At 35.6% G+C, this 12,158-nt stretch overlaps 1 protein-coding gene across 2 annotated transcripts; it reads left to right on the top strand.

Annotated features, from left to right (window-relative positions):
* D6PKL2 (D6 protein kinase like 2) lies at positions 1 to 6,050 on the top strand. 2 transcript variants are annotated; one of them, XM_086420430.1, is made up of 3 exons: positions 1 to 235; positions 1,156 to 2,234; positions 4,971 to 6,050. In XM_086420430.1, the coding sequence occupies exons 2-3, from the start codon at positions 1,264 to 1,266 to the stop codon at positions 5,845 to 5,847; spliced, it is 1,848 nt and encodes a 615-aa protein (XP_086276556.1). In that variant the 5' UTR covers positions 1 to 235; positions 1,156 to 1,263; the 3' UTR covers positions 5,848 to 6,050. The 2 variants fall into 2 exon arrangements, with proteins under 2 accessions (XP_086276556.1, XP_086276557.1); XM_086420431.1 differs by lacking the exon at positions 1 to 235 and adding an exon at positions 274 to 561.
* The last annotated feature ends 6,108 nt before the right edge of the window (positions 6,051 to 12,158 follow it).

Raw genomic sequence — 12,158 nt, 5'->3', positions numbered from 1 at the left:
ACTTTAGCTTTGACTCCCCACCACTCTCCTCTCTCCTCACACATCACAATCCACACAGACACCCCCAAAGCTCTCTCTCTCTCTCTCTCTTATTTCCTTCTTTCTCTCTCTTCTCTCTTCACACAGATATCAGGAGAAGCTCTCTCTCTCTCTCTCTCTCTATCTATCTCTCTACAGTAATGGCTCTTTTCTCTGCTAAAGCAAAATTCCTGAAGTTCTGATCTTGGAAACACAGGTACTCTGTTGGGCTTATTTCATATTTACTTTTTCGTGAGTTTTTCTTGATGGGTTCTCATCTGTTTTTGTTCGCTGTATCTGGATCTTTGTGGGGTTATGGATCTTTGGTGGTACGGTTTTAATGGCAGTGTGGGTCTATGTTTGAGATCTGGATTGCTTTTCCATCGATCTTTGAATCATACCCATATTCTTGTGGTTTGATCATCTCTTTTTCGGGGTCTATCTAGGGCAACCGAGAACCAGTATTTGTTGGAGTCTCTAGGGTTTTTCAATTTCGCTGGTTCGTGGATTCTTATGTTTGCTGTAAAGATCGTGTTTTTCGAAGTGGGTTTCGATTTTTATACATTTTTTTGGCGGAAAAAATTGCATTTTGATCATTAATACTTGCCGTGTTGTTTGATAATTTGCTGGAAATAGTGTTTGATCAGGATGTGTATGTGGTTCTGCTCTTGCATTTCGATCATGAATGAAGGTTTACATTGTTTTTGGCTCTTGATCTCTTGTTTTTCTTGGATTATTAGGAGTTTTAATGTCATTATGTTTGATTGGTACTGCTAGCTTGATCTGGTTATATGGTCCCATGTTTGAGTTCTATAGTTTATTCTGCTTTCTTCCACCTTTTGAGCTTTAATTTGCTTGTTGATTTTGTATATTTAGTTGCTTTAATTGGATTTGAAAAGTTTGGGGATGGTTTAGATCTTCATTTTTGCAGTTTTGAAAGCTTTTCTTTCAAAAATTATAATTCCTTGTGTAAAAATGGAAATCCGAATTGCCCCTTATTTCTCTCTATTTACAGATTTCATAAATATGGAAATGCCAATTTGATTTTGTTTTCTTATCTTAGTGGAATATATTGGGTTTATGATTTATGGGGCTTTTACTTTGTGATGATCTTGTCAACAATTTGATTAATTGCAGAGATCATCTTATGTTGAATCTTCTTGGGGACGCTAATGGAGGGCAGACTGGGGGTTAACTAATGGGATTGTTAAATCTGTCCTATTTAAAGTGTCTTAGTTTCTTCCAATGGCCTCGAAAAGTGGTGCTAGAGCTTACTCTGAACATCAGCAGAAAACAGCTAGTAAACAAACCCTAGAGACAAATTCTCGCAGGCCTTCACCTTTACAGGTTCCAAAGCTAACCAGCAAATCAGAGCCAGTTACCCCGAAAAAATTGCCGAGAAATGTGCAACAAGTTACGGCAAAGCTGACTAGTGAAGAAGCCTCAAAAGATCAAAAAACAGTAAATGCTCATCAAAAGGAGGGTGCCAATCCTTTACCAGATAAGTCAAGTACGAATTCCTCCTCAACAGGTTTGAAACAATCTCCAACGCAAGTAGATCCTGCAATAAATGAGACTAGAGGTTCATTGGAAAGTGGTGGGGATCAAGAGAAGAAAACGTCCGAGTATGGTAGCGTGAAGGATAGCTCAGCTTCTGCTAAGGTGAGTGATGGGACCAGTAGTCTTGCCAAGACAAGTGGAAGTGCGAAGATCAGTGACCGTGCTGATTTTGTTGAGAGTGGAAAGAGCAGTATCTGTAGAGGAAGTACTAGTAGTGACGTGAGTGATGAGAGCTCTTGTAGCAGCATTAGTAGCAGTATAAACAAGCCTCACAAAGCAAATGATTCAAGATGGGAAGCCATTCGGGTAGTCCGGGCAAGAGATGGGGTCTTGGGTCTGAACCATTTCAGACTTCTTAAGAGGTTGGGCTGTGGTGATATAGGGAGTGTTTATTTGTCGGAATTGAGTGGGACAAAGAGTTATTTTGCAATGAAGGTTATGGACAAGGGGTCTCTAGCAAGTCGTAAGAAACTGCTTCGAGCTCAGACAGAAAGAGAGATATTACAATCACTTGACCATCCGTTCCTTCCAACGTTATATACCCATTTTGAGACGGACAAGTTCTCATGTTTGGTGATGGAGTTCTGCCCTGGAGGTGACCTGCACACCCTTCGACAACGGCAGCCAGGGAAGCATTTTTCTGAACAAGCAGTGAAGTATGACTCTATATCCTTCTCCACTTATTCTTATGCGAATATGATTTGATACATAATTGGATTATCTCTTAGATGCTTTAGTCAATTTTCTCTTCTTTTTATCCTTTGTTGGATATTTTGCTTTATAGATCCATCGCAATACATCCAACCAAATCGAAGAATTTGAAAGTCCCATGCTCAACTTGCAGAAATTCGGTCCTTAATGTCTCTCTAGTATTTGATTCTGAAAATGACATCCTCTGATTATTAGAGGTGCTAAGCATGGCACCTGGTAGTGGCACACATTAAGTTAGACAAGAACCTGAGAATATTTCGATGTTTGAATGAAAGATTTAGTCAGAAGAAGGGGACATTCTGGTGCAAAGTTTTTTGTCGACCAATTTTATGAAAAAGAGAAAAAAAGTTGTTTTGAGTATGATCAAATTGTATAAGGAAAAGTTCAGATGGTAGAATCCTAACACAAGTACTGTCAGGTTGGGTGAGATAAATCTTTTGGGTTGTCTAGTTTAACTTGATGTTTTTAAATATGAAGACGTTGGGTGAGGCACTTCCAGCGCCTAAGATGTGGGGCTTAAACGTCTTTAGTACTGCTTTTAAATTAAGACCAAAATCAACAAATAAATAGGAAAATTCCTGTAAATAAGAGATTTAACCACCCCAAAAAAAAATGTCGATTCGCATCATATGTTGGGGAGGATATGTTTCAATTTTTACCAAGGTGCAGGGAACTTTGAGGAAGCCTTGCCATGAGGGGAATCTTGAGGTGTAAGCCTCAAAGGCCTTTCAAAACATTGGTTCAACTTGAGAATTCCCAAATAGATGATTGACTGACTAGTTTTTAGAGATCTTTGATTCTTCTTGACAAACTGAGCTGATCCAGTTATCTATCATTCACCTTTTCCTTCATTCTTCTGTGAAAAAGTTTTTACTTGATTTTAATATCTTTATTTCAATGTGCTATCGAAACTCCAAAGTATTTGTTGTCGGCTAAATGAATCTTGTTCTCCCGTTCCACTTTGTCCAAAGTTACATCTTATGCTATTGAGAGTGTGTTCATATCTGCGTTCACTATTTCCATCCTAGTTCTTTTGGGTTTTCCTCTCACCCCCCCCCCCCCCCCCCTCTCTCCTCCTCCTTAAGTATGGAAAATCCTGTAGTCCAATCATACAAAAATTAAGCGAAACACACTAAGAATGCACCAAATACTTATGGAAGTAGCATCATCAAAATCATGCCTAAAACCAACTTTACTCTTATGTACCAATTCCATTCAAAAACCTTTCTCCCTATCCAAATACCCTATCTTGGTACCGTCCTTTCAAGTACTTTCCAATTATCTCATGGACACTCAGAAAAACTAATGGTAGCATTCTTTATTGACTATTTATTCAACATAAATGAGAAATGTTGCATCCTCTTTGAACCGTTATGAAGGCACTACCAACTCATTTCTTTTTTCCTTCTCAGTCAACTTTTTTTATTTTTTTGATAAATATAAAATTTTCCATTGAAAAGAAAGGAGAAAAGGAGGCTGAGATATGCTTTTTTACCATCAGATTTAATTTTTACAAGTACATTTTTATGGGGGGCTATATTATATGTAATCAAGTGGCATCATATTATCATCTTCAAGGCCCTTATCCTCCAAATTTGATACCGGCCAAACAAATCTTGTTCCTCCATTCAATTCTATCCAAAGGCATGTGTTTTGTTAATACCAGCTCGTCTGTGTCTACTCTCACTACCTCAATCATGTTCATCGGTCTCCCTCATGTTGTTCACCTGATCCCAAATTTTTGGAATAGTGCTTCGAGGCACCTGGTTTGACAACTTATTTCAATGAGAGGAATTAGTTCTTCACTAATTCTGGCAGTATCTTTGTTATTTGTCATAGCGAGGACTTCCCCTCCCACTTTTTAAGTTGTTATTTTCTCATTTTAATCTTCCACCCCTCCAAAAAATAATAATAATAATAATAATTAAATATATAAAATAAAATAAAAATGAAAACTGAGTTTGTTGGTTTTGGGATCATTAACCACCCGGGGTAGGGTTTTAACTTTTTCTCAGTTAGTTCTTGATGATGATTCTAATTGTCTCCAGTGTTTTTTAAGCTCGAGAGAACTATCATTGATAGTGAATCACTGTGGTACCAAAAGAATAGAAAATATTGTTATAGATGGAAGTTGGCATTTGTATAATCATATTAAGCTCCTTTTTGCCAAGCTCGAGCTAGTTGTTTGGAATGATTCCCTTTTTGTGGTCCTATAGTGTATGGGTGCCCTAGTCAAATGCAACGTGAGTACATGGGGCCTGCTCTCTCTCTTTGTCATTGGTAGTGTGATTACTAGTTTGCAAGGTACCGAACATGCAATTTTTATTTCATTGTTTTATGAAATTTAAGGCATAAATTTGTGTGAAATATGAATCTTTAATGCTACAGAGATATAACAGGATGTGAATTGTCAGTCCCAAAAGACTCCCACCTACTCCCCCTCCATTTTCTCAAATTTGAAGAATTTGGATGGTTTCACACAGGAGTAGCCTTGAATTTAGATTGTATACATGAAGCCTCTTCTATGCAAGATAGAAACTGAGCATAAACCATCATTAATGCCTTGCCACTCATCTATGCAAGCTAGCAGCTGAGCATGCTAAGCTCTGTAACAGATTCACCATAAATTATTTTATGAAACATTTGTCATTGTTTGACGTGCAACTGTTCCCAACATGCAGGTTTTATGTAGCAGAGGTCCTCCTTTCTTTGGAGTACCTTCACATGCTTGGGATTGTCTATCGCGACCTCAAACCAGAAAATGTTCTCGTTAGGGAAGATGGACACATAATGCTATCTGACTTTGACCTCTCCCTCCGATGCAGTGTCAGCCCAACTCTTGTCAAATCTTCTTCCCTTGAGTCTGAACCCTTCCGGAAGAACCCTGTTTATTGTGTCCAACCAGCTTGCATTGAACCGTCTTGTATCCAGCCATCCTGTGTAGCCCCCACAACATGCTTCTCACCCCGTCTCTTCTCCAGCAAATCCAAGAAAGATCGAAAACCCAAAAATGAGATTGGAAACCAAGTCAGTCCATTGCCTGAGCTCATTGCGGAGCCAACTGGGGCTCGGTCAATGTCATTTGTTGGGACCCATGAATACTTGGCACCCGAGATAATCAAAGGTGATGGCCATGGGAGTGCTGTGGATTGGTGGACTTTCGGCATCTTTCTATATGAACTTTTGTTTGGTAAAACTCCTTTCAAGGGATCAGGGAATCGGGCAACGTTGTTCAATGTTGTGGGTCAGCCATTGCGGTTCCCAGAATCACCAGTAGTCAGTTTCTCAGCAAGGGATCTGATAAGAGGGCTACTTGTGAAGGAGCCACAACACCGTTTGGCGTACAAACGTGGGGCAACGGAGATTAAACAGCACCCATTCTTTGAAGGTGTGAATTGGGCTTTGATTCGTTGTGCCAGCCCACCCGAGATCCCAAAACCAGTTGAAATTGAGGTCCCATCCCCGACTGCATCAACGAGTGAAAAGTCTGAAAAGGCTGCCACTACAGCTCCTGATAAAAAAGGTTCAGATAATTATCTTGAATTCGATTTCTTTTAATGATTTTGTGGACTGATATTGCAATTTGTTTGTACTCGATGGGAAGAAGTGTAGAGTTTATGAACATTTCAAAGGGTGGTGGTGGGAAGAGTTCATATATTGGTATCGTGTGTTTTTGTTGTTGAGAATTGTTCCAAATTTGTATTACAAGAAGATGAAATATTTTGACTTCTTTAATCCACAATCAATTAAAACTTTGGCCTCCTCTCATCTATACTAATGGAGCATCTCACTTCTTTTATATGGGAATGCTGAAGTGACCCCAAGATTGGACCTCACATTGCACCCCTGACGTGAAAGTGTATGGGAACCATAGATGCTTTTCCTCAAGATACAAGGAGAAGCTTCTATGGTTCCTGTCTACTTTCACGCCAGGATGTGCGATGTGAGGTCCAATCTTGAGGTCACTCTGCACGACTCTTTGTATGGATGTGTTGCATCCAAATGAGCAATAAGATGGGAGTGGGTTTGTAGTATCTTGACCATGTTTTATACAGTTAGCATTTACTTATCAAAAGAGCTACTATTGCCACACCAATGTTTACCAATGCCACAGCAATTCTTATTTAAACACCAAAGAATTGCGAACAGTTGGTGTGGCAAGAGTAGCAGATTGTAATTTTTTTAGGACCAATGCTATGGACTTCAAAATTTAATCAGATTGTCGTAAAGTTGATCAAAATGAATGATGCATTGCTATTATTTGTAAAGTACATTTATTTTTATTTATGGAGGCCTCATCAGACAACCAACATACTGCCCTCGATGTGCTTTCCAAATATTATTGGAATGGGTGGTTGTGGTTGGCCTCAATAATTGTCACTAGTGGATGTAAAACGTTAATGGTGAAACAACTAGGCTGGGTAGCTCTTTCTTTTCATTTCTATTATGTCTCTTTGTTATATTTGTTGGATGGTGGGGTTAATCCTCAATTTTCACAAAAGATCCAAGATCATAAGTCCTCAGATCATGATCCAAATCTGACCATAGAGAAGCAAATCTGGTTGTAGTGTAGTAGGCAAAGTGATTATCGATAAGCTAGAAATCTAAATAAGCAGTTCGAACAGAGGAAATGGAGATAAGTAGGTAGATCGGATCGATTCTAAGAAAATTATTTGACAGTCTTAAACAGAGGAACAATACACAGGCGGAGTTTCTCCATAAATTATAAATTTTGAGACAATGGTTTTAAATAAATCACTTTTATGGGATTACAAGTTTCAAAATAAATTGATTTTTTGTGAGGATGACCTCCATGAATTTGTAAGTTGAAGAATCGTGGATCGTCAATTTTTTGGTAAATAACTTTTAACGGGACTAGAAACATAAAAATCATCATCACCAAAAATCAACTCATTCTGAAACTTCTAACTCATATAAGATAAAAACCGTTATTACAATTACTGTCCCTTGAACCATCCTGTTATAAATTTACCCTAAATAAAGTGAAATATCATGAATTTATAATATATGGATGATTTCCCACAAAAAATTGCAATAATAATAAAACCATTCTATTAGATGATGACTTTGCTTAAATTGTAATCCTTTTTTCCTTTATAAAGAAGTATTTATCTCTCTGTTTTTTTTTACCAAATGAGATGGGTGTTTCAAAATAACTTTAATCTTAAGATATATCTCTAATAATTAATTAATTTGCTTTTATCCAAGATTTACTGAGAACAAAATATATGAGATCAAATGTCTTTTCACTGCCACCATAAAATGACACTTGCCTTATTTCCATAATTGATGTTAAAGAGTCACATGGAAATTTGCAACCTTGTCTACCACATGCAAAATTCTATTATTGCTAACTTACCAACTTGATAAAATATAATTTCTATCATTTTATATAATTGTTTGATCCATTCCATTAGTTTGTTATGGACAAATAGATGTAACATACTTGTTTCAAGAAGGTAGAACATGTTTGTGGGATGAAGAAAATAAGTTGTTCTTGTTCTTGTTGGCACTCTTTGAATCATCCAAGAGTTCATATGGACGAAAAAGTTTGGCATCTCAATGTCGGTATTTAATTATTGAGAACTAAATTATGTTCCAGGAGTTGGATTGTTCAGACGTAATGTTACGAGCTTTGGTTCAAAAATCCATGATTTAACGTAAGTAAAAAAAATTATGTTTCCTCCATCGAGGTTTAGCTGAGATGATAAGGAGCGATTGGGTTTGCTCCCCAGATTGTGACTTCCGAGTCTCTACATTCCCCTCTACAAAAATGTGGTTATTTAAATGTCGTAACATGTGATAGGGTACGGTCCCAAGTAGATTAGTCTCACCAAAGGTGGGGATATTCCTTGGGTTACAAAAAAAAAAGGAATATGTTTCTTGTAGAGGATATTTTTCGGAAAAGACAATATGTAGCAATTTCGAGGAAACTTAGCTGAACACCCCAGTTATAAGACAACCACACCGAATTAGCCAAGCGTTCGAAATAATAGAGAAGGAGAAGAAAGGCTGGGTTTGAATTCAACCAAGTTCCGAGAGAATATACTTGAAGTACAGGAGGTATGGATCCCATAAAATAAGGAGTATAATTGTATCTACGAAAATCAAGGCGAATCTCTAAATGAGTGTAACCGTTCAAACGAAAATCAATGAGAGAATTTGGGAAGATCTAAGGGAGCAAACCTCTATAAATATAGGGATGCAAGGCACAAAAAGGTATGAAAATTCTTTATGAAAATATCCTACTTTACATCTTATACTAAAAATCCTGATTTTGTTGTCGGAGTAGTGTTGTTGCAAGCCCTCCCAAGAGCGCAGGAAGGCAAGAGTTTTTTAATCAGAGAGAATCATGAGGTAGTGTAAGTTTTTGTATCTACATTTTTCATGATCATAATCAAGGTTTGTATTCTCTTTTTGAAATAATATTTTGGTTAGAAGAAAAATTAAAATGGTCTCAATCAAACATTTTTGAAAAAAATTCAAAACATGTAATATTTTGGAGCAAATGTTTCATTTTGATCTTGATCGAAATTAGAATATTCTATTGAAACATTATAAAGTATTATCAAACTGAAATAGAAAAGATGGTTTTGAATTTCTTCGTTGTTGAACATTTGCGAACTTAGGAAAATTACTTCTTCTTTAAGTGTAACTCCCTCAATTTTAACTATGCAAAAAAGGTATTTTAATGGTAAAGAAAAGAGTCGTGATTCAGAAAAGTGTCCCGTTCCTAAAACAACATTCAATGTTTACATGACACTTTTTAGTTGGGTTTAAAACACATAGGACTGCATGCGCAATTATCTAAAAGTCCAATGTGTTTTAAACACTAATCAAATCTTACCACATAGACATTGTTCCTATTCTATTGGAATAGGACACAAATCCTGATTCTTACAAAAATGTACTTGAATCGATTCTTGCATTCATGAAAACATTAAAAAGTGTGCAAAACAAATAGGTCCTAACGCGAGTGGTCCCACACATGGTAAGGGCCATGTATTCTTTAAAGTCCAACTAACCTTAATAACTTAATAAGATTTCAACACTTAATAAAGGTCACTGAGCTCACCTCGTGACATCCAATAAATGATCCAATGCCACAGAGTTGTAAAACATATTTTATAAATTTTGAAAAAATAATAATAAAAAAAATATTAGTTTTTACCGTTGAGTTTTAAATTTGAGAGCTTCGTGAAAGTTCGTTAGCCGCCCATTTTTAAAATCTTAAGTCAAACTAAAAAATAAATAAAATATTTTTTGAATTTTTTCATAAAATCTAAGAGAGATGTGTAGCGCTGAATTGCCAATTTCATTTGAATTCAATGACCCTAAAAAGCATTAAAATCTTACCAACTAACTTAGTAAGGAAAGTGATTTCTATGTATTTAAGTTCTAGGCGGAAAGGGATAAAATATGGTCCCACACGTCTCTATGAAAGTTAGGAAGTCGTAGGTGGGACCCTTTACATTGAAAATGTTGCAAAAGTGAGAAGCAACTTCAACCACTTTTTGACATGTGGCGTAACAATGTCGTAAGCGCATGATTCAAGTAACTCCCTCTTTTATTTCTTTTAAAAATTTTTGTTAAAATTAGTCACCCACCTTAAAAATATTGGATGAGTTAATAAAACTCGACTAAATCAGTTATTTTTATATTTTTATGATAAAAATAATAATTAAATATTTAAATATGATTTTGTAATTGAACATCTTCTAATTCATCTTATAATAAAAATTTATTATTATTTAATTATATTTAAATTGAGTAAATAATTTATTTAGTTCGAGATGTAATCACTTATAGATAAGTCAACTCGAGATAAATAGGAGGGAGACAAGATGAGATTTCGGATAAGAATCATCTGTCTACACCTTGAATTAATGAGTTGTGCTTTTCTGACTCGAGAATTGTCACTCGATTTGCACGCAACTAACGTGGCAAAGGCATAGAATCACAGATCTTTTTTTTCGAGACACATAAGAAAAATGATCAACAATTATGTGCTTTTCCCACGTTAGTTGAGTACAGACCGAGTGAAAATTTTTTAGTCAGAAAATCATTAGTGTAAATTAAATGGTCAATTAATGGCATTTAAATAGTAATGGCCCACCATTAAGCCTATAAAGATGAAAGATTGAGAAAGATGAATTAAGATTAAGAAAGAAAAAAGAAATACGAATAATTCTAATAAATAATAAATTAAGAGAAAGTCAATTACTAATGAAGATCGATTATTGACACAAATAAAAGCAATATACAAGTTGAATGTTTTAAAAGAACATAGATTGAGATAATAAAAAAAACATGAACTCATTTCGAATGGAGAATTAAGATTTGTTTAACCAACTCTGATGCTTTGTGGCAAGACTTCGATGATGACGATGATGATGTTACTGAGAGCAGAGACAACCTTGATTCTTAAGATATTCAATAAAGAGCTGAAATTGGGGTGGTTAGTAAAGTGTGATTATGGATAAAATTAAAAGTTTGAAACGTTCCTTTTTTATACGCTCCCTTCATCGAATCGTGCAAAATCATAAATATATATACTTGTGCATCCCGAAGTAATGAATCTATGGTTCTGTGAAGAGAGCGTACGTAAAAAGAGTGTTAGATTATCACGATTCAAAAGTTTTTTTTGATGTGTGATTGAGATTTTCTCAAAAAGTATAATTTTGTGTGGTTTAAGACATCCAAGTTGTGGCCCCACTAATTGAAATTTTTTGGGTGGTCAGTATTTCCATTTGAAATACTTTATATTTCATACTTACAAGTTTGAATCTATTTGAAGTCCTTTAAAGACTTTTAGTGACAAATAGTGCACGATAGCCAATAAAAAAACACAGCTGTTAAAGATGCACATCTACGGTCACAGCGATCTGCACTGCACGTCTGAGCATGGGTGCAGCATTATTCCTCATGTGCGAGACAGATGGGAGAAAATTTAGCTAAAATTGTATTTAAAATATTTATATTTTAATTTTAAACTTTAATGGTCATTTAAATGTGGAATAAAGTTTAAAAAAATATTCCAAAATCTTTAACTCCTCAACTGTGTGCAATATAAAAATGTGATATTGGCATGAAATGTCAAGTATTCCCATTTCTTCAATTCTTTTGTTATTTTATTTTGACTAATGCTGAAGTGACCTCAACATTGTACCTCATACCGTACATCTTGACGTGAAAGTGTTTATATACCATTGATGATTTTTAATTTATATCTCGATAAAAAGTATCTATCGTTCCTACACACTTTCACGTCAAGATGTGCGATGCGAAGTACAATCTTGAGGTCACTCCAGCATGACTCTTTTTTCTTTTTGCTTAAGAGAATGCCCATAAGAAAAGAGAATCATTTCGGTGTAGACATAAAATTATATTAAATAAGAGTGTTGATTGTCTAACTCAACCTGATAGAAAAACTCATTGACGTGGCATGTGCAAGAATTGTAGATTTTTCCCTCGGGATACACAACTCCACATCATGTTTATGGGGATGTGCAGTTGTGTATCCCAAGGAAAAAAATCTATGATTCTTGCACATGTCACGTCAATGAGTTTTTGAGTTAGCCTGTCAATGTTGAGTTAGAAAATCATGATACATTAAATACTCTATTTATGTCTTTTATTAAAAAAAATCATGAAATTTGAGTTGTTTGGAACAATACTTTGAACTATGAGATTTGTTATTTCGAAAGTTATGTGCTAAGCTAATGAATCAATGGCATGACACCATTTGTATTAAATGAGCAAAAGTGATTGGTCACTATGAGGAATTTTGGAGTAGTGTGCTTTATTTTTAATAATTTTTTAGTACAAATGGTATCGTGTCATTGGTT

Source organism: Akebia trifoliata, chromosome 13 (assembly GCF_017979445.1).
Source record: "Akebia trifoliata isolate Shusen 1 chromosome 13, ASM1797944v1, whole genome shotgun sequence".
NCBI classification, from domain to species: domain Eukaryota; kingdom Viridiplantae; phylum Streptophyta; class Magnoliopsida; order Ranunculales; family Lardizabalaceae; genus Akebia; species Akebia trifoliata.
Note: the sequence above shows the minus strand (reverse complement) of the source record. Positions and strands in the feature narration are given on the sequence as shown.

What these genes read in the sequence shown, in the direction of transcription:
- D6PKL2 (XM_086420430.1), top strand. Translation starts at nt 1,264, where the DNA reads ATGGCCTCGAAAAGTGGTGCTAGAGCTTACTCTGAACATCAGCAGAAA. An exon ending in TTTTCTGAACAAGCAGTGAA is followed by an intron (nt 2,235 to 4,970) that starts GTATGACTCTAT and finishes CCCAACATGCAG; the next exon opens with GTTTTATGTAGCAGAGGTCC.